This window comes from Podarcis gaigeae (assembly GCF_964106915.1).
Source record: "Podarcis gaigeae genome assembly, chromosome: 1".
NCBI classification, from domain to species: domain Eukaryota; kingdom Metazoa; phylum Chordata; class Lepidosauria; order Squamata; family Lacertidae; genus Podarcis; species Podarcis gaigeae.
The window spans coordinates 28,892,609-28,915,644 of NC_139678.1; the positions used below are offsets into that span (position 1 = coordinate 28,892,609).

Below are 23,036 nucleotides of genomic sequence, written 5' to 3' on the forward strand. Positions count from 1 at the left end.
CCAGAAAACCAGGGAGGGGAGCTGCTTCCAGCTTATAATATCTTAATGAAGGACATGGATGCTTTTTAACTGGAACCCTGAATAGAAGCACTTGTGCTATGAAGTGAGGAGGATACCCTGCAACATCTTGCTGCCCATTATTCATTTTATTATTATTACCTATTGAATTTGTTAGTCACTTTCTCTTGCCCAGGGCAACCCAAAGCAACTTGCAACCAAACAGACAGACACAAAACCCCCACAAAGATACATTAAAACCAAGAGAGAGAGAAAGAAACACATTAAAAACATCCCACCCTCTTCTAAAAGGCCACAGATAGTTAAAGGCCAAAGGCCTGCTTATAGAGGAGAGTTTATATATAATGGTGCCAGGCAAACCTCCCTGGGGAGAGCATTCCACAAATGAGGAGCCACCGCAGAAAAGGCCTGTTCTCATATTGCCACCCTCCATACGTCTCATGTCAGGGTCCAGGTTGATTCATATCACACTTGCAGCATAGAATCTCACGCACAGATACAGTACATGCTGGGTGCATATGAAGCAATTTAATGTCACACTGTTACAAATGGTCCATCACCATTTTGGCCAGCCATCAAAGCACACCCTTGTCATGGTTGGACCATTATTTTAGTGAAGTTTGGACTGGTGGTGTCAATTCCCTCCTGCAAGAGTGGTGGGCCTGTTCAGGTGGCCCATCCTTGGAAAGTGAGGGAGGCTGATAGGTTCCTGGAACTAACTTAACGTTAGTTCTGCCTAATGATAATCAGTCCTCCTGTGTGGCAGCACTGAACACCCTGCTCATATTAGGAAGGCAACTTCAGTGTATTGTTCTCAGATGCTGCTTAAAACCCTTTTTTGTTTTGGCAGGTCTACCCTGTATGTATGTAAATGTTCTTTAACATGTATCTCTACAGAAGCCTGCATGTCCACACAGTTCTGGCAAGCCATAGTTTGGCTTACTGTGACGTACAAATGAGGCATAGCAGGACGTCAAGTAGAGACGGGTGAATCCATCTATATGTCCAGCCAGTGGTGCTTTCACATGTGTCTGCTCATAAATATGTTCCATCTTGTTTCTGAATACATCTGCAAATCTTTTTTTTAAAAAAACGAACAGCTGTGGCAGTAGCCTATCGAAAGGTGAACTGAGGCAATCCACCACTTGTCAAAATTGTTCCTTCTTTCACGTGGTTCCAGAAGCATCCTTGCAGTAACTTGGATCAGAAGGACTAGGAATTTCCTTGGCTCCCAGAATCACACAACAGCCTCCTGAGCCAAAGACTCAGATGTTCCTATTCCTTGCTTCTCCACCCCATCCCCCACCTTGGCTATCAGTCTATACAAGAGAAAGAGAAGGAAATACATACCTAGGAGATCCTCCCAATGGTTTGTAGCCAAGGCCTTGTGAGAGCATTTTAGATAAGATTCACTTTATCTCTACTATAATATTACCAATAAATTTGCCTCAGAAAAAGGAAATGGGAGAATTTGTGCTACTACTTTGGTTTGGCTTTTAAAAACCCTCAAAAATAACACCTTCTCACTCAATTCATTCTGTGCACGGCATCAGGCACAATACAAGGATGACAATAAATGGGACCGTCTGGAATTTGAACAGTGTATAGATCAAATGCCTTACATTTGCTCAGCTCCTTCTCATTTAGGCAAGAATGGATGTGTCTCTTGATTGTCTGCACCAGAAATAATTGTGTCTCATATATCCCCAGTCAGATGCCTTTAAGTGACCAGTGAGACAACACCATGGGAAAATGGCCCTATGACACCTGCTGTACCCAGGAAGATTCTGCTCACCTCTTAACTGATTCCCCTGTGGTACAGGTGAAAGTCAGTCCTCATTGATTATTGATTTGGATCTGACAGTCAAATGTTAGCACCGGAACAATACACAGAAAGGGACAAAATACGCTCTCTCTCTCTCTCTCTCTCTCTCTTTTTCTTTCATGTGCATGTAGCAAACCATGATCCTGCAAATACCATCATGGAACTGTTTATCATTGTCAATAGCATGGTGCCCTCCAGATATTGCAGAACCCCAATTCCCATCGTCCCAGGCATCCTGTGTTCGCTGGGATGGACTGGAGTCGTGAAACTCCCACAATCCTTTTCCTTCAGAAGGTATCTATCAGAAGAGTCATGAGAACTAGAGGTCATACATGCAATAGCTGGTAGACTTCATGCACACCCTGAATGTCCCACTACATGTGCAGGGCATACCACTGGAAATGATCTTTAAAAGAATGGCTACGCATTGGAGGCTATAAGGGTTAGTCTGAACCACTGTTTTCATATGTGGCAGGACTGTAGGGGAAAGTGCATTTGGGCTAAGTTAGTGTGCCACGTAGCGTGACTCAGTATAGCTCAGGACAGAAGTTCCCCTCTCTGGTTGCTGGACTTACCCCGCTCACACGTTCTCCCCCAGTAGCCAGTTCCAGTGCAGTCACAGATGAAGCGGTTCCAGCCATCTTTGCAAACAGCATTGTTCTTACAGGGATAGCTGTCGCACTGCTTGGTGTTGTGCCGACTGCAGGATGATTTGACCCCAGCAGCGTTCTGCTGTTCTGCCAGCTGCCTGATGTTCTTGCTCCGCCCATCGATGAAGAGATCTCGGATGCAGCCCACATAGCCATAGTTCAACATGGCTGTCCAGAGCTCAGTAGGGAGGACAAGGCCTGCCCGGTTTTCAGGCAGTCCGCCCAGATACATGTCCCCTTCCAGATCCAAGATCTCACTCTCCCCGCTAGCAGTGAAGGGTGTCCGTCTGCTGTTCACCGATATGGTGCCTGAAAGAAAGAGATCACGTCAGTTAGCAGCCACAGTTGTGGCACAAGTCAAGTTTCCGTGGCAGTTTGAATCCTGGTGAAAGGATGGGGTTTTGGCACAGGAGAGTGAAGATGTCAGCTGAGACAAAACACAGCTGACACAGAAAACTTGTCCTGAAATGCTTTGCTGCCCTCTGCTAAGCCTGTCAGACAGCACAGGCACAGAATAATAAAACTGATAGGTTGGAAGACAAACGAAGGACATCCAACCCAATCCTCTGCAATGATGCAGGAACCTCAAATGGCTATTTTTGCACATAGCCTTGGAAGTCCTACATCAACAATCTGGCAGTCTGGCGCAGGAAGATTTGGGAGGAAGAGCAAGTGTTCTCTCTTAGGCTCGTGCTGGAACTCAAGACAGTACACACCTCGATACAGTGCACAGTGCAGATCTCAAAGATTAATGTGAAATAACTGCATCACAAAGCACTGGTGCACACCTGGCCCACAAATTTAAGCCCACGCATGTATACGAAAATAATGTATCCTGTAGTTTTTCAAATTACAGTGATGGCTGAAAGGAAGAGGGATCCATAGCTTGGTTAGAGACCATATTGATCTGCATGCTGAAGGTTCATATTTCCGTTTCTGGAAACTCTAGGGATAGGGGAACTGAATTCCTGGTCTACAGACCAGGAGCAGCAGTGGATTGGGGTCTGCCCACCTTAGCTGCCACCCACCTGCTGACCTTTTTTCATGGGCATTACCATTTGGAGATTGCCCCATTGAAATAGATGGGACAAGCTTCTTCCTCTAAAGAGACCATAAAGCTACAGGATCTCCTTCTATTAAAATCAGAGTAATATTGTTTAAAATCCCATCTACTTGAAGCAGGAAAATTCAGCACAAAAGTAGCTCTGTCCCACTAAAATCACCTGTACTTTGAAGTGCTGAACTATGGTTGGATTCTGCATTTTCTAATCCACCCACAATATAGCATTATTGTCCCGTTGATTTCCATAGAAAATAGCAAAGCTTGTGAGCACACATGCGTCACATAAATGGGGCTTAATGAATGCAATCATATAATCACTAACTGAACCCCATGTGGCTTACATCTGAGTAGACATGTATAGAATTGCACTACAAAATGTTCAGCTTGGGTTGGATTCTGCCTTGTTCCTATTATATTTCTAATGCTAAATGTTGCTACCCAGAGGCCAGGTATCTGCCATATATGTAAGCAAGACTAAGAAGCAATGAATGCTGCTGATTGAATTTATCCTCACAAGTTAATTAAATGCAAACCAACCTGCCCCACACAAAAATCAATTATTTGATTACTTATTTACATCCCCATAAAATGCTGGAATTTCTCAACAACAAGCACAGCTGTTGCAAACCTGCTAACATTAAACTATAGTAGGGTTGAAGAAAAAAATACAAATTTCTCCTAGACCCCTGAGAATATTTTTCTGGCTAAAAAAATAATACCTAAGTAAACTAGAGAATTCTGTACTATCTACCGAAGGTACGTATTTTTGAAAAAGCAGAAACATCAAATTCCAGCACCATTCATCCCACATCCAGTCTCCCTCTATATATGATTCCCAACAGCAGTGTGGATTTAAAAAACAAAAACTTGGAAGCTGGAATGACATAAGGGAGTACAAAAAATAGAATATCCACAATGAATTTAACAGCAAATGTTTAAATGTCTCGTAGTACCAAAGGAATTGAATGCCTGCCCTAGGAATTTGTAACATCCCTCCCACCCCCAGCTTTTCAACAATACCCTTTGTTATTGCTTTTCTCAAAATCCCAGGGGCGGATTTCATCTTAGAAGGAAGCTTGACATTCTACCTGGATTTTGTTGCAAATTAAATCTGATGGCAGTATAAGGATTTCCAAAACTCTCTTGTGATATTATACTAGATTCATTTATTCCCACTTCCCTTGAGATTCCCCAGATGCTCCATGCTGGGGAAAACATGGGTTTGCTTTGAATTTCACATTAGGAGGAACTTTGGTGGCAACTCTCGCCTGGCATAGTAGCGATGGTGGCTAGGTTCAGAATTTCACGGTTCAGAAATTAGCACCCCCAATGCTGAATATCCTGGCACCCCTTCCAAACTGGACTCAAACTCCTCTAAAGTTCAGCACAATTAGCAATCAGGTTTGACCATCTCTGGTCTCCCTGCCACACACCCTTCACTTTTGCACACAAATTCACAGGGCAACAGCAAAAGCAATCGGAAGAGGCTCTAGTGATGGAGTCATATCAGCATCCCAGGTGCCAGGAATCTAAGGAATTGTCATGTCCAGGGTTCCTGCCCTAGAAGAGGAATAGCTATGTATTGTTATCAGGTTGACCAGCCGGCAGTTCCCCAGATCTGCCTTTCATCCTTTCCTGAAGGCAGAGACAATATTTTTCTGTCTCTGGTCTCCAAGAATTCTCAAAGGTCAAAGACCAGTGGTCTTTGATCCTGTTCTTCAACCATCATAAAGGGTCTGTGTTTCTATAGTTGGGGGTGGACTATTCCCAGGAATTTTTTTCTACATACCTGATCTGCCATCTCTCTGAATATCAACGTGATACCATTCTCCATCATTAGCTTTCCTCTGAGTGGCCTTCACTTTGACTGTTCCAGAGCCCATGTCGAGAAGTAGGTAGAGGTTCCCATCCAAGAGTTCCACTGCAAAGAAGTCCACTTTGGTGTTCTTCTGGCTCCTGGAATCCTTCCTCTCCTGGGGCTTGCCGTGGGTAAAGAGTATAAGACCATTTGGCTCTGTGGTGCGGAAGTCAAAGGAGATGGACCCCATGCGCTTGGTGTTCCACTTAGGCAGGCTAATGTAGGCCTCGGGTGTCTCAAAATTGATGGGGTCCAGTGTGGCCACGTTCTCACACATGAACTTCACCTCCCCATAGATTTTCATTTTTGTGTCACCAATCCTCGCCAAGCGAGACAGCTCCAGACGGATGTCGTTATTCTTATAAACAACCTGTCAGGAACAAGGAAAAACACAATACATCAACCCGGGAGATAACCTACACTTTGGAAATACGCACCCAAAGAAGCTCTCAGGATTGGGGTGAGCCTGCATGGGATTCTAAGTTAGGAGTAAGTTTAGGAATAACACTCGTTGGCGTTGTGTAGCATCCAGAGATGACACAAGAACAAGAGGCAAAATTCAGAGAAGTTCAAGCGCTCATTGGTGCTCCAGCTTCTTGGTTGTCCTTGAAGGTGTCCAGTCTCAGAGCTTTACATCCCTTTTAAAAATTATTATTGAAGCTTTAACCCTATGTGCAAACTGACCCTTTCGTCTGTACTGGAGGTCTCAGTTCAATCACTCTCTCTAATAGCAAACTCACTTGGTGAGTGCTGATGGGATGCTAGTCAGAACAGGCTCACTGAGAAACAATATGTCAGAAAGAAATGGTAGTTATTGCAGTCCCAGTCATGGCATCCCCACACCTGTGCAGTGTCTCCAGCTAATGTGCAATGAATAAACTCTAAGTAGACAACAATTTGGGTCAAAAATGGCCACAACTTTATTGATTCCAGATGTAGGTGAATTTTGCACTGGGTATATATCCAACTTCAGCCCCCGGCAGAGGGCTGAAATGTTTTCAGTGTTGTACCAAAGATTAAGGCATCCCCAAGATGCTGCTCTACTGAGGTGGCCAGCCTAAGGCCGCCACTGGAAGCTCTCTGGCTGGCCTGCCCCATACTCAGCTTCTGGACAGAGTCTTCCACCCAGACCCCTTTAACAGGGTATCCTGAATACACCACTGGCTTGGTCCACCAGTTACTGTCAGTGCACTGCCTACACTTTTAGAATTGCCACCTCTGTTTTGAAGTGCTTTTCAGTGTGGTGTTGGCCTGTTTGCTTCTGGTCCAGTGTGTTGTAATCCACTCTGGGATCAATACAGTGAAGAGTGGGCTTGTGAATATGATTAAGTAATCAATAAATATCAGCAGGCTCAGAGAAACCCCAAGGTTTGCAGAAGTACAATGAGTATTTCAGGGCAAAAATGGCCACCGGGGTGGGGTGGGGAACACACTTAAAAAACAGGCCAGTGAGGACAGGGCCAAGACATTTTGGCACCTGAGGCAGACCCCAAAATAGTGCCCCCTTTCCCAGTAGGGAAGGGTGAGGAAAGATCTAAATCAGAAACAAGATCGAGAGCAGGATCTGCTGCCCCTGTGGATTCTGCCACCTGAGGGCTTGCCTCACCTTGCCTCAAGGGTGGGCCCTGAATGAAGACAGAGAATGTTCAGTGGCCATGTTGCATGTCTGTGATGGGGGAAAGCAGAAAAATGGGGGTGGCAGGGTAATGAAATTGAATGTCCTAGAAGCAGGGATGTAAGGAGGCAGCAATTTCCTGTTTCCACCACAACTGGTGCTGCTTCCGTTCTGCTACATTTTGGCTTCTACGGTATTCATTTCGTTATCTGCTATGGCTGAAACGAACACAATTAATTATGTAATCGATTACGTAATTAAATTCAGTGTATTTTAATAGAAGGGAAACATTTCCCCCCGCCCCGTGCAAGAAAGTGAGAAAATAGTGTAATTATGCAATGTTGCGGGCTAAGATGGCCAATGATAGCAAATTGTGGTGATTTCTGCTCCCAATTCCATCAGAATTCTGCAGCATCCCTGCCTACAAAAAGAACAGGGCTGGCAGGCTGGAACAGGAGCGCTCCACCGTGTAGCACATTGTTGCTCATTTGTAGGCAGGCTTGAGAAACCCGATTCTTCTGAATAAGATAGAAACATCTGTGTAAGGCACACAGGAAGTCCCACTGAATTTAATGGGACTCCCAGAGACTTATACAGATCACAGCAGCTGTGCAGCTCATCTTTACATGGAAATGAGTCTCTGTGAGACTGACTTTCAAGTAAGACTGGACAGGATGACAGTCTTTGTCCTACTTTGTCCTACTTAGTTCAATAGGAGTGACTCCTTAGTATGAAGGGATAGGATTGCAACTTCATTGATTCGCAGGTTATCCCTGCAATCCTGTGCACATAGGAATAAACCCTCTTGAACACTAATGAGATCTGGGCTATTAGCCTCTTGCAACAGGGCAAGAACTCTATGAACATTTATTTGGGTGTAAATCATGCAATTACTTGCAAGCAAGGATGGATAGGACCAGCCGATAGGAGGAGGACACTAGATTGTGCCATCTTCACACACTAAAGACCAAATAAAAACTGATGAACAAAAAGTCCACCCCCTCAAAAAAAACCAAAAACCCACCCCTGTGCCCTCAAGTCCCAAAGCAGCACCACAATGCTTTCCTCCACTTATTACGTCAAGGGTACTGGCATCTGCTAAGCAATACTGACAAGAGGACAATATATTATCAAGCACCCTTACAAAGGCTTTGCTAGTCTGCAGCACATAAAGAATCTCATCTGTGTTATACAGTTTTGATCTTGACTCAATAAAAAAAAAAATCCTTTCTAATCAGATGGCTTTTCTCCATCCATCAAAAGAGCCTCTCTGCAATCAACTAAAGATGCAGAGAGGGAGAAAGTGAGAGCGTGCCACACTTGGCAGGAAGCCAGTGTGCATTTTATTTCAAGTCTGGTAGAATTAAGAAGGAAATATTGCCTTGGGCACACTGGTTGACATGCTCCCTTGGGCAACGCCCATATGTAGTTGGCCACTAGATGTCCCCATTGCCTTGCACTGCACAGCAATGTTCCCTGCCAGTTGTAGAAATGCCTTCTCGAGATGGACTGAGTCAAAAGGAGGTTTTTAAAATGTAGCTATTTTCCACTTGCTGCTCTCCTTCCAGGGGCAGGAAGCTTTCAAACCCCTCAGTGTGGTCCCCCCAAAATGAGCCCATCTCTTTGCCACTGTCTCTGCTACTCATTCATTTGCAGTCTTCCATTGGCTACAATCGCACCACTCCCCCCAGTCTGCATGGGGAGCCTGTTTAATTTGGGGAAACGCATAAACTTTTAAGGAATATACTGTACACAGAGCCCTGCTGCATCATGCTAATGGCCCATCTAATCCAGCATCCTATTCTCACAGTGGCCAATTAGATGCTTCCAGGAAGCCCCAAAGCAGGTCCTGAACACAACAGCCATACACACACACACACACACACACACACACACACACACACACACCATGTAGTTTCCAACAACTGACATTCAGAGAAAGTGGAGGTAGAACATACTCATCATGGCTAGTAGCAACTAACAGTTTGATCCTCCATGAATTTATCGAATCCTCTGTGAGTCAGGAAAAGCTGAAGAACATGTTAAGTTGTCCCTTATATGAGCACCCTAGGCACAAGCTTCTTACATGAGTCTTCCAGTCCCTGTCAAACAGATTCACCCTGGACCACTGCCATCAAAGTAGCATAAATAAACTGATGTTTTAATGTATTTTCAAGCTTCTGTTGGAAGCCGCCCAGAGTGGCTGGGGAAACCCAGCCAGATGGGTGGGGTAGAAATAATAAATTATTATTATTGTTATTATTATTAATTGCTTTTGGAGCTAAGAAAATAAGAACTAGATTCCCCCCAAAAAGCTGAGTGGGCAGGATGCACTTCTGTTTTGTTTTAATGCCTTTTTAACTTATTGTGGAGGAGCAATGTGTGATTTACATTGTATGTGTCAGGGGAAGGAGTTTTATTTTTCTGTTTTCTTGTGATAACTATGTCAAAATGATTGTTCGTGTGTTGTATCTAGATTGTGGGATCCTATGGCTGTAAACAACAAAGCTTCATTCTCCATTCTCTTTTAAAGACACCCAAGTTTTCCTGAGCAAATCCCTTGAGCTTCATGTCCATTTAAAAACAAGCTGCCTAAACCTGGATTTTACTATTCTGATGTTGGCTTGTTTGAAGACACAATTTTTATAATGGCTGACCATCCATTGTCTGTGGCGCTTGTCTCCATGATAATGCCCACGGCAGCTTGTGCACTGCATGGTGCCCTGATGCTAAGCTAAACTGATGGGCAATTAGAGCAGAAGATCAATTATCCATACCTCTCTTATCTAAATGTCCTAGTTATCCAGATTCACAATATACACAAAGTATATATATGCAAGTTGGCATAATCCTGTGCAAGTATCACTCCTATTTACCCAAATGTCTGAATGAGCAAATGCTTTTTGATAATAAAAAGGCTCCCCTGATGCTCCTATTCAAACAAATTAGGTTTTTAGTGATGTTTGGGAGATCGGTTTCCACGATCAAATTGTGCAGTGTGTGTGTGTGTGTGTGTGTGTGTGTGTGTGTGTGTAGGGTGGAGGAGAATCTCCCTATTGTAATGCTTGAATAGAAGGGAAATACGCTTCACTGTCTAAAGATAACTTTCTGGTGGGAATTGGTTTCGCTTCGGTCAGAAGAATATGGAATTCTGTTTATCAAGCTTCATGGTTAAAGGCAAGAGATTTGCTGCAAATAAATACAATAAATAACATGCACTCACCTTGATATGCAATTGTTACCTGAAAGGCTCCTGCAATACTCAAATGCCAGAATATGAATCAAAATATGGAATGTAATATAAGACCCCATTAACAGTGAAGTGTGACCAATGCCTGTAATTTCATGGTTCAGAATGTGAATCTCAGCAACTTGCAATGCTCACCTCCATTCTGAGGTGAGCATTATGACCTCATAGTTCCTTTCTGGCTTGGATTGTTACCTGAGCCAGAGAAGAACTCTGGGCTCCCTGGCTGCAGTGGTAGAGACTGAAGGTCTTTCTTTCCCAAATACCTGAAATAAGGAAATTCCACGTACCAAGGAATTTAAGTCATGCTTTGGCAACAGAGGCCTCCCCTTCCCTCTACCCCATACCTTGCTGCAGGTGGGGGAGGCAGTGAGAGAGTCTCTCCTTCTCTTCTGGTCTCATATATGCTGGTGCCAGCAAGGAAGGGATATGCCCCTCTCTCCAGCTCTGCTGCCACAGCAGTCACAGAAAGTTAGGATGGGGAGGAGCCAAGAGAGACATGGAGATGTTGTCACCAAAGCAGCAGTCTAGTAATAGGACTTAATTGTTATTTCCTATTTCAAGAGATGTATACCTGAACCTTCCTTCCAAAGGAAGCCAGGGGCAGCTATCAGAGACATAATTATAACAATACCAAATACAGCAATGACGTAAGAAACCATAATAAAACAGCAGCAAGGTTGATGGGATGGGGATTACATTCTCAAAGGCCTAGAAGAATAAAAACTTTCAACAGTGCAAGCGGTCACAACTAAACAGAAATTGGGAGGCATCCCATCATCTAAAGAATGCCCTGTCCCGTGTCACTATCTGACAAGCAAAAGCTACCGGCAGGACAGCAAGTAGGACAACCTCAGCTCTTCTTTAAAAAGAGCACACAAAAAAAATGCTTTATAGCAACTCAAGTTCGCTGGTCATCTAGCTCAGTATGGTCTGCATTGACTGGTAGTAGCTGTTCAGGGTTTCAGACAAGGAACATTCCCAGTTCTACTTGGAGATGCTGGGAATTGAACCTAGTTTCCTCCTGCATTCAAAGAAGATGCCTAGCCTTTATTGATTGGGTGGGGCAGTCCTGGAAAGATGCTCTTTCAGATACTTATTTAGAAAGACAGCAACCAATGGGCATCTGGAGAAAAGCATTTGGACCTGGGTGTGCTTCAGAAGATGTTATCAGGAGCATGGCAGGACCTGATATGGACTAGTAAACATCTACTTATATTATATTCCATCATTTTAGGAGAATAGTTTAACTATGATTGCTTATGAATTAGTCTCAAAGGGGTCAATAATCCTCATTAACTGTGTTTACATAATGCTTTTGGAAGGTTGAATGTGAGAATTCAAGATCCGGTTTTTGAATATCCAAGCTAAGCATCTTGTTTCCAAAACTTGTGGCGAATTAGCAATCGCATTTAGGCAACTGTCAGCATTCTCCTGTGTAGTGCTGAGCCAAATGAGATTTCAAAAAAGGAACTGAAGTAGACATCAAGGGAACAATCAGAACTTTGTTAGACTTTCTTACACTCCACTACTACACACTAACTTAAACTACACACCCTTCTCCAATTTTTATGTACTCTTTTTATTACTGGGGCAATCCAGCCAGATGGATGAAGTATAAATAATACAATTATTATTATTATTATTATTATTATTATTATTATTATTATTATTATTATTATTATTTAACCCCTACTTAAAAGAGAATATTCTACTAACCCACTAACCCAGGTAAAAGAAAAAAGAAAAGAAAGGAAATCAAATCCTGCCATATGTTGCAATAAATCTATATTTTCTCATTTTTTAAATGCATTTTACAGTTCAGTTTTCTTACTATTATTTTCAGCTACATATGAGAGAGGGCATCATGATTTTTTTCCAGCGCTTTTAAAGGTCTTATCTGCCCCTGTGACTGAGGACAATCAGATCCCTGACACCTGTTGGAACTGTTTGTCTTGGGTTTTATAGTAGAAGTCCAATACCACACATGGGCCATTACATTATATTTATTATTCACTTGCGGCATGGACCTTCCCTTCACTGTGCTCTGAGGATTCATATATTTTGTGCTTAAAATCCGGAGACAATCACGTGTGATGCATTATGGATTTCTCCATTAAAAGAGGTCTGGTTTTTAGGTGCTTGCCTATGTCTTGCCTTGGACAAATTTATGGGGGACTCCCAACCATATGTTGAAGCGTATTCCTCAATTACAGGAGCACCTCTTTTCTGGACGCTAAGCAGCCTTGAACAGTAACTTTGCTTTACTTGTGGAGGGGAGGGTATTTAAAGAGAGGAAGGGGGGAACATACCTTTTGACTTTCCAGTCCAACTAAAGACTTCTCCTACTGCAAAATATGGCACTAACAGGCTCTGTTGGGTGAGATTGGGGGGGGGGTGTGCTGGCTACCAGCCCTGAACCTCAAATGTTTATTGCTGTATAGGAGATTGGGGAAAGTTTTTAGTGAGTGATAAGGTGTGTGTGTGTGTTTCTTTTCTTTTTTCTGCCTACTGAAACATTACCTGAGGAAAGATTGGAAACAAAAAACAAAACTTACAGTATTCATCCTTTCGATTCTAATCCCTGCCTCCAGGATAGGTAAAGGTAAAAGGACCCCTGACCATCAGGTCCAGTCGTGACCAACTCTGGGGTTGTGGCGTTCATCTTGCTTTATTGGCCGAGGGAGCCGGCGTACAGCTTCCGGGTCATGTGGCCAGCATGACTAAGCTGCTTCTGGTGAGCCAGAGCAGCACACGGAAACACCGTTTACCTTCCCGCCAGAGCAGTACCTATTTATCTACTTGCACTTTGACGTGCTTTCAAACTGCTAGGTTGGCAGGAGCAGAGACTGAGCAACGGGAGCTCACCCCGTCACGGGGATTCGAACTACCGACCTTCTGATCGGCAAGTCCTAGGCTCTGTGGTTTAACCCACAGCGCCACCTGTGTCCCATGCCTCCAGGATACTATACTGTATATACTGTTTGGCACTTTTCCTTTCAACTAATTATCCTCAACATTCTATGGTTCTGCACTCAACATTTCATGTTTAGAAGTTGCTTTTATTTTAATTTAATATACTTCTGCACACCCAGGCAGACCCTAAAGTATGCAGAAGCCAGTTTTGGATGGGGACATTTCACTTCATAACTGATCTGCCCGGACTACTTGTGCTCAGTATTAGAGGGAATGGTGATAGGTTTATCAGCACCTATTAGCGTTTATAGCTGCTTAGAACCTTCATGTTCAGAAGTAGTATATCACTGAATACCATCTAATGAAGAAGAGGGAGGGAAGCCTACAGCCTTTCTGCTCTGCTTGTGGACTTCTCAAAGACGTCTGGCCAGGTACTGTGGGAAACAAAACGGTAGACCGGATGAACCTATGGTCTGATCCTACATGACTTGTGTGTTCTTAATATAGAGGATGGCATTTTGCATTATCTATTGCTACAGTGGACCTGAAGATTCATATTCTATTAGTTATTAATTAGGGTGATAGGTAAGTCAGTGGTCTTTCTTGTGTTCATCAGTGGTTAGCATTTGCTCCTTTTAAACCTATTGTTGGATGAGTATTTTAAGTTTTTGTTTACTGCGGCTTTTAATCTGAGTTCAATATATTTGTTATGTTATTTTCACTGTGTAATTTTTTTTGACTGATCATTGATTATGTAATTTCTATGCTGCCTAATATATTAAAAATATATCTAGGAAGCGTACAACAAACCTGAAGCAACAACAGACAACTTAAACAAAATATTACAGAATTACACAGCTGTATCGGAAGAAGTGTGCATGCACACGAAAGCTTATATCAAGAACAAACTTAGTTGGTCTCTAAGGTGCTACTGGACAATTTTTATATATATTACGACTGCATATAATAATGTTGCATTAATATAGCTAAATCAATATCAATTCATTTTCCCTCTGACACACCTTCCCTCAGCCTCTGGATTCTCACTCAGAAGCCAAACAAATTCTCAGTTCACCTACAAAAGTCTCATAAGGAGAAGAATTCCTAGAAACAGCAGGCATCACCCTAGACTCTCAAGGTGGCTGATACTTCCTCATTCAGCTGCACCTTCCACACCCAGTTTCAGCAGGTTTGTTGACTTTCCTAGGGGGTCCAGAGTTTCCAAGGGGGTCCACTCACAGCTCTTTCTTCACCTGCATCCATTCTTCCTCCTCCTGCTGCTCTGAGACTCTTGAGTACAAAAATGTGACAAAATCATCACCATCTAAGATTCAGATGGTATTCTTTTAATGATGATGGGTGCTGTTTTGGTTTCAGTAGCTTCTTTGGTGGGGCAATTTTCTCTTCATTTCAGCTGCAAGTTACTGTAACACTGCTATTCATTTTGAACTTGTGCTTGACAAAAGATACCTTGTTTATCTTTTGCGCATACACACACACACACCCCTTGGTATGTTATAGTATCAGAACATATATAATAAAGGCCTACTAATATTTTGTCTTGCTCCTTTGGATAATATAGGAAGGGCTGAGCATTCTCATTTTAAATTGTATGCCTGTATACAGTAATGGTCTGGAACATATAACTAAATTGTTTTGTCCAGCAATATCTAGGCTGAGCTACAAGGTATCATCCATCTGTTTTAGGTGGATGATCAAGAGTTGCAGTAACCCAATCAAGTTAACCATTAAATAATACTAATGCTACAATTCTATGCACAATTACCCGGGAATAAGCACCACTGAACATAGTGAGTCTTACTTCTTCTGAGAAAATAAATGGGGAAATTGTACTGTAAGACACTACTATATTGTTTGGGTTCCATAAATCTTGTAGTATGGAATACAGGCAAGACATTTTCAAAGAAAAAGTGGGAGGAGACCTTAAAGGTGCACCATTTTCTTTGGGCAGACACATTTCTGGGGCAACTGGTTTTTCTGGGACAACTGGTTAGGTCTCCTCAAGGGAGAACTAACTGCATAATCCAGGGTTTTCCAAACTTGGGTCTTCTGCTGTTTTTGGATTACAACTGCCATCATCCCTAGCTAGCAGTACCAGTGATCAGGGATGATGGAAATTGTAACCCCAAAACAGCAGAAGATCCAAGTTTGGGAAACCCTAGCATAATCCTCTCTCTAGTTTACTCATAAGTAAGTTCCACTGCATTCAATATTGCTTACTCGGTAGTATGTATGTATTTGAATTTAGGTACAGATCTGTGCTTATTCTCCTTGAATGGACAAAACCAATTGCTCCTGAAGATGAATTGCCAAATAAATTAATCAGTGCATTTCTGTTGTCTCTTCTAGAGATGAGTGACCACTTCATTGTTCATCCCCAAAATGAATCAAAGTCTTAGGGCAGGTGTGGGAAACCTCTGGCCTTCCAGATGTTGCTGAACTACAACTCCCATGAGCCCCAAGGAACTCCCACCAAATGAAGATTCAGGTGAAGGGAGATTGATTTTGCTGCTTCTTAGACTAGGGCAGTGTTTCCCAAACTTCGATCTCCAGCTGTTTTTGGACTACAATTCCCATCATGCCTGACCACTGGCCCTTCTAACTAGGGGTGATGGGAATTGTATTCCAGCAGCAGCTGGAGACCCAAGTTTGGGAAACCCTGGACTAAGGGAAATCCTTCCTATTTCCTTGATTAGTCAGTCTTTCTCCTTGTTGGTTATCCCAACAGTTTCTGGGGCTAATTTTCTTTTCCTGCTGATTGCAAAGAAAAATTCTCCTCTCTGTGTGTATGTGAACTTTTTTTGTAACTCATTCCAGCACCTTCATAGGATAGAAAATTAGACAAAGGTTAGACAGAGGTACCAATATAGAGGTAAACAGAGTGCTTTCACCTTGCAACTAAAGCCTCTCTGGATCATTAGTACCAGAAGGCTTTACACTGATGGTGAAGAAGTAGCTGTATTGAGTATACCTGGTGCTGGGCAATGAACTCTCAGTTGGGTTCCTCTTTCATTGGATTTCACTTAACTGAAGCAAGCGATGAGGGGGCAAGCTAATCCCAGAGAAGATGTTTTATTTAAACCCAGACAGTTCTTAACCAAGATTCACAGCTAACTGCAGAGAGCTGAATGAATCCTTTTTCTTTTTCTTTTTTTGCATCTGTGTTCAAAGTGCCAAAATGTTGGTGAGATAACAACTGCTGAGCCATTTTGTTTCTTCTGAAGGAGAACAACAGAAGAGCCATGTGAAAGGCAGATGAGAAGAGAATGCCTTGATTTGAACAGATTGCCTTGTAACCATAGAATCTTAAAGTTGGAAGGGACCCCAAGGGTCATCTAGTCCAACCCCCTGCAATGCGGGAATCTCAGCTAAAGCATCCATGACAGATGACCATCCAACCTCCGTTTAAAAACCTCCAAGGAAGGAGAGTCCACCACCTCTCGTGGGAGTCTGTTCCACTGCTAAACAGCTCTTACTGTCAGAAGGTTTTTCCGAATGTTCAGTCATAATCTCCTTTCTTGCAACTTGAAGCCATTGGTTTGAATCCTGCCCTCCACAGCAGGAGAAAATAAGCGTGCTCCCTCCTCCAAGTGACAGCCTTAAGGTATTTGAAGATGGCTATCATGTCTTCCCCCAGTCTCCTCTTTTCCAGGCCAAACATACCCAGCTCCTTGAAGCACTCCTCATAAGGCTTAGTTTCCAGACCTTTGATCACCTTGGTTGCCCTCCTCTGCACATGTTCCATCTTGTCAACATCCTTCTTAAATTGTGGTGCCCAGAATTGGACACAGTATTCCAAGTGTGGTCTGACTAAAGCAGAACAGAGTGGTACTATTACATCCCTTGATCTAGACACTCTACTTCTGTTGATGCAGCCTAGAATAGCATTAGCTTTTTTTGCTGCTGCATCACATAGTTGACTCATGTTAAGCTTATGGTCCACCAAGACTCCTAGATCCTTTATACATGAATTGCTAGTAAGCCAGGTATCCTCCATCCTATATTTGTGCATCTGGTTCTTCCTGCCTAAGTGCAGAACTTTACATTTATCCCTATTGAAATGCTGATTTATGTCCAGTTCTCCAATCTGTTAAGGTCATTTTGAATTCTGATTCTGTCTTCTGCTGCATTAGCTACCCCTCCCAGTTTGGTGCTGTCTGCAAATTTGATTAACATCCCCTCAATTCCTTCATCCAAGTCATTTATAAAGACGTTAAACTACAAGGGGTCCAGGACAGAACCTTGCAGCACTCCACTTGTTACTTTTTTCTAGGATGTTGAGGAACCATTAATAAGTACAGTGGTACCTCAGGTTATAGACGCTTCAGGTTACAGACGCTTCAGGTTACAGACTCTGCTAACCCATAAATAGTACCTCAGATTAAGAACTTTACTTCAGGATGAGAACAGAAATTGCATAGCAGCGGTGCAGGAGGCCCCATTAGCTAAAGTGGTACCTCAGGTTAAGAACAGTTTCAGGTTAAGGATGGACCTCCTGAACAAATTAAGTTCTTAACCCGAGGTACCACTGTACTCTTTGAGTTTGGTCAGTCAACGAGCTACAAATCCACCTAACAGTTACCTCACCCAACCCACATTTTTCCAACTTCCTTGGAGGAATATCATGGGGGACCTTGTCAAAAGCCCTACTGAAATCAAGATACACCACTATGTCCAAAGCATTTCATTGATCCACCAAGTTTGTAATTCCATAAAAAAGAGAAATCAGACTGGTCTGGCACGGTGCATTTTTTGAGAAACCCATGCTGGGTCTTAGTAATCACAGCATCCTTCTCTGAATGCTCACAGACTGACTATTGAATTATCTGTTCAAGGACCTTCCCTGGTATCGATGTCAAGCTCACTGATCAGTAGTTACCCGGGTCTTCCTTTTCCTGCTTTTTGAAGATGGGGACATTTGCCTGCCTTCAGCCTGTAGGGACCTCACCTGTTCTCCAAGAATTCTCAAAGATAATAGACAAAGGCTCTAAAATTACATCCACAAGCTCCTTTAGTACCCTTGGATGCAGCTCATCAGACCTTGGAGATCTGAATTCATTTAAAGTAGCTAAGTGCTCCCTTACTACCTCTTTTCCTATCTTGGGCTACAGCCCCCTCCTTACATCATTGATTCTGTTATCACCAGGTTGGGCATTGCTTTCCTTTTGGGTTAAGTCAGAGGCAAAGTAGGTGTTGAGAAGTTCTGTCTCTTCTCTGTTGCCTTATGCAGCCACACCAGTTTCCTTAGATTTCTCCCACTTTTCTTTCTTGTGGGAATTGTCTGCATTTGGGCCTTCAATGTTTCTCCTTTTAGAAACTCCCATCCTTCTTGGACTCCCTTCTCACTGAGTAATTCGGACCACATGATCACACCCAGTAGCTCCTTCAGCTTTTCAAAGTGGCCTTCTTAAAGTCCAGAGCGTGTGTCTGACTACACTCAGTTTCCCCTTGCCTCTGTATCCTGAAACCCAGGAGAACATGATCACTTCCTACCAAATTTCTGAGCACTTCCACTTCATCAATCAATTCCTCCCTATTGGTGAAGATATGTCAGTTGAAACCCTGGCTGGGCAGTGGTGAAGTGTGGCACAATGCTGGAGTCACCACTGTGTCCACAACCCAGTGTCTCATGCTGGTTAGAGTAGAAGGTGCAGAGTGGGCAAATTGCTGCCTGGAACTAAGATAACAATTGGTCCCAATGCCACCAAGTGCTGGCAGTGGTGGTGGCTCAGGACCCAGCTGATCTCAGGGCCAATCAGTTTCCACTTTTGTTCCTTTGCCTTCTTCTTCTTTTTCTTTTTTTTAAAGAAGCCTCAGGTTGCTTGTAGCAGCAGCAGCAACAGCAGCAGCAACAAGGCTTTCCCCAGCTTGGTTTTCCAGGCCTCTCAGTGCATAATACCTAATCAGCACGAGTGAAGAGTCCAATGGCCCCGCCAGAGCACGTCTAGGCTGCAAGTGACACATCCCATTAATCATTCGGTCTGCTCTGGAATATCTGTGTGCACAGAGCATGAGCTCAGATTCCTTATGGGGAATAATGCGGCTGCCTTTTGGAGTGTAGGGAGAAGGCAAGCTGCCCAAGATGCTGCTATCTGACTACGAGAATACTTAAAGGGAAATAAGCATAATTCGAGCATCCAGAGTGTGACAAGGCTTCCATGTGTTACTTCTTGGGAAGCTTGAGCCAGGTACTAAAAAAGACTGCATATATACAACTCACATTTGAAGTACACAAACCCACACACTTAACAATCCTGGGACTTGTAGTTTGTTAGAGGGGTTGGTAATTGTAGCACTGTGAGGTGTAACTCACAGTTCCAAGGATTCTTGGGGGAGGTGTTTAAAATGTATATTGTTTGCGCAGCAAAGGACAGAACATTTAATTGTTTTGTTCTGGGCACGTTCCATAGCCTTTCAAGGCAGGGTGGGATACAATTGTTGTGTTTTTTAAGGGCCAGGAGCACCTGCTTACAGGCACTGGCATATGCTCCCCTCTTAGAAGGGAAGAGGAAGCTACAATTCAAAATTGGCACAGCTCCCTGGTAGTGCTCTCTGCCAGTCGGCTAACACTGACATAAGAAGGCAGCTGATTAGCTGGTTCTACAGAAGGAGCTCTGCCAACCCGACCCTTCAAAAAAGCCCCACTAGCCTAGATTTCTAGAATACTCATGCCAGCACCTGCAAGACTGGGACCATTGCACATTGATTTCCTTTCCAAGGGACTCATATTTCACAGAGCTTGCTTCAGAAGCTGATGCAAAACTCTTGTCCAAGCTGTAGGTATATGTCTCAAATAAAATTTCACTAGCATTTCTGCTTGAATTAGCATTGGCTCTCTGTTGCCTTTTAGTGCCTAAGTAGCAGCTCTTTTGTCTCGGGTGAGTATTAAAAGAACTTTGCATCAGGCAGGAGGCTTCTGGCTGCTTTGCAGTTGCATACAGAGAAGCGTCCACAGTTTTCAGTGAGCAGAGTGCTCTGTATCTGCATAGAGATTCAGTGATTTTCAGCAGCAGGAGGAACAACTTGAGCACACTCTGATGGGTCAAATGAATATGCGAAATAGTTCCTATGCTTCTCAGTTATATTCCATCTGAACCACCACTGAAATCACCCTGGCTTAATAAGCAATTCCACCAGCTCAAAAGAAGTATGAACGATTGTTGAAGCATATGAGCTCGAGGAGATTGTGTGGTTTGACAATTGTGCTAGCGTTTAACAATGTGGAGCACAGCTCAGTGAGAGAGTACAATATGCTCATACAAAAGGCTCCAGGTCCAAATCTTAGGATCCCTGCCTTAAAAAAAATCTGTGCCAAAAGTGTCTTGCAGATCCTTGCAGCCCCATTCTCAGGCTGAAAAATCTGGGAGTCACTTTAAACCATTTTCAGGGGTGGGCTTGCATATTCTTTAAATTTATGGGCTGGTATGCAACTAGGTTTTAATCATAGCAGACCCACTGAAGTTAACAAGCATGATCAAGTTAGGTCCATTAACTTCAATGGGTCTATTCGTAGTTGAATACCACCCTATGTTTACAATGACCAACAGCAGAGGCTTCTCTCTTCACCCGCTTCTCTTCTTTTTCTCTTTGGGAACTTTTTCCCAACACTATTCTGTGGAAAGATGCTACATTACAATGTAGAATCCCCTGAAGGTTTAAAATAATAATTTAGTCCATCAAAGATTGAGGGGGTGTCTATGTCTCCCCTGTCCATCATTCCATCCCTATCACCCTGCAAATGGGCTCAAAAAGTTCCATTTGCAACCACCAGCTCAATCCAAAAACATTCCATGTAGTTGAGCTCAGAAGGATCCCTGCCTGAGACAACCAGATTGCTGATCAGAAAATAAAGGGGCCTATGTCTGACTTGGTACAAGGCAGCCTCATATATTTGTATATGTCCCCTCATTTCCCAGTACATATATTTGTGCACACAGACATGCTTTCAGCGGTGACTCACACATTGGTGCAGATTATTTAGTGACAATTGTGGTTGTGAATTCTACAACTTTGCAATGCAGAATAGGCACACTATGCATGCCGATATTCATAGAAAATTACACAAGTGCTCTTCACATGAATGTGGTTGTGCTTGCATGCATGCTGACACAAGCCTATGGGTGCATTTATCCCAACTTTTCATATATATTTTCCATTTGGCACGTGCCTGCCTTCTCCATGGAATTGTGAACTAGTTTATTTGTGCCTGGAGTGGGTGAGATTAGTGCCATTCTCTTTTTGAAATGCATTCGTGTGGAAATTTTAACCCACCTCATCTTGAAGATTCAGGGCAGCTATCAATAGTTCAAAATAAAACAGAGAAAGCATTGAATATCACTTAAAATACAAGACATAACCTACAGACAACTCAAAAGCTTTCAAAGTCCCTTAATATCCACATGTGTACATGGTGGGTCCTTGTTCCTGTTTAGTAAGAAGAGTGTTTTCTACTTAATGTGTTTGTGACAGGGCCATCCCACCCGTGAGGCAAGGTGAGGCGACTGCCTCAGGCAGCAGGATCCACGGGGCAGAAGATCTGGCCTCCAAGGAATGCACTGCCTGCTGTTCCTGCCTACACGACCCTCTTGATACCCAAAGCAGACCTCCACTTTCCATGCTGTCCCTGATGTAGATCTTAGTTTTCCCCACACACACTCTTGTTCCTGATGTAGGGCTTCATTCACCCCCTCTTCCCTGGAGGGTGGGAAGGTGCCATTTTGTGTGTCATATCAGGTGCCATAATGTCCATAATGCCCTGGTTTCTAAACTGTGGTTTCTAAAGTGTGGTGCCTTCCTACTGTGCATCTTAATCAGTTTTGCACTTTGATTCCTAAAAAAGGAGGTACAGAAGCAGGTTTCTTCAGCTTATTCTGGTGGTTCCTGCTTCTTCTCCATTAACATCTCTGGAAGTGGCATCAGTAGAATTACTCAACATAAACTCTAGGTTATCTTTTGGGAATTGTCAAAGAAGAGCCTCCAAATTCTCTGGTTTTATTTTTCTGTTGTTTTGCTGATGCTCAGCAGCCATGTGATGGAGGGGAGCGAGAGGAGAGGTAAAAGAGCAGCTATAACCATAGCCTCCACTCTCCCCTTCTGTTTCTGTCAGGAAACTGTGACATAGGAGGTCACCCAAGGAAGCTGAAGGATAGGAGATTCAAGGCAAACAAGAGGAAGTACTTCTTTCAAATGGGGCAACAGATGGTTAGAGCTGTCCGACAAAATTTTATTCAAGTTGGCTCCCCTACTGGGAAGTGTAGTTTATTAAGGTTGCTGTGAATTGAAAGGAGACCCTTTTTTCTCTCAACGAGCTACAATTCTCTGAGTGGTTTAACAGTCAGCCCTCTTCCCAGGAAACTCTGGAATTGTAGCCCATGTCTCTTCAGTCCCAGGCAGACAGGGAAAACAGGATGTTTACTGGGACCCTGGTGGATCACCATACACATCTGATGGACAGTTTCTGAAGGTCTGCAATATACAGTATTATAACCTATTCCCTACACTTTTAACATTCCAAACATGAAGAAGAGTAAGAAAGGGAATTTTCTTAGTGTTCATCGTAAACCTCCTTTAAACCTAAGAAAACTTCAGATACAATAGAAATCATTTAAGTGCAGCATTCATGGTGCTACTTTTCGGCAACAACACACAAAGGGAAGCCTAGATAAAAAGTGGGGTGGGGTGGAGAGGGATGAAGACCTCTTATTTGTCCTTAGAAATCTCTGTTGCAAAAAAAACTGAGGGAATAGAAAACCTGGCAAGCAAAAGGCAGGGTTTAAATAGCTCTTTGTAGCAATGTTTCATGTTAATACAGAGAACGGAACAA

General features: G+C 43.1%; 1 protein-coding gene across 27 annotated transcripts in view; it reads right to left on the bottom strand.

Annotated features, from left to right (window-relative positions):
• NRXN3 (neurexin 3) overlaps window positions 1–23,036 on the bottom strand; it is a 1,202,656-nt gene that overhangs the window by 838,009 nt on the left and 341,611 nt on the right. For all 27 annotated transcript variants that reach the window (XM_083730619.1, XM_083730616.1, XM_083730611.1 and 24 more), the window contains 2 exons: window positions 5,346–5,784; window positions 2,419–2,802 (listed from right to left, as the gene is read on the bottom strand). In XM_083730619.1, the coding sequence (XP_083586745.1) occupies window positions 2,419–2,802; window positions 5,346–5,784 (823 nt within the window). The remainder of the gene's footprint in view (window positions 1–2,418; window positions 2,803–5,345; window positions 5,785–23,036) is intronic.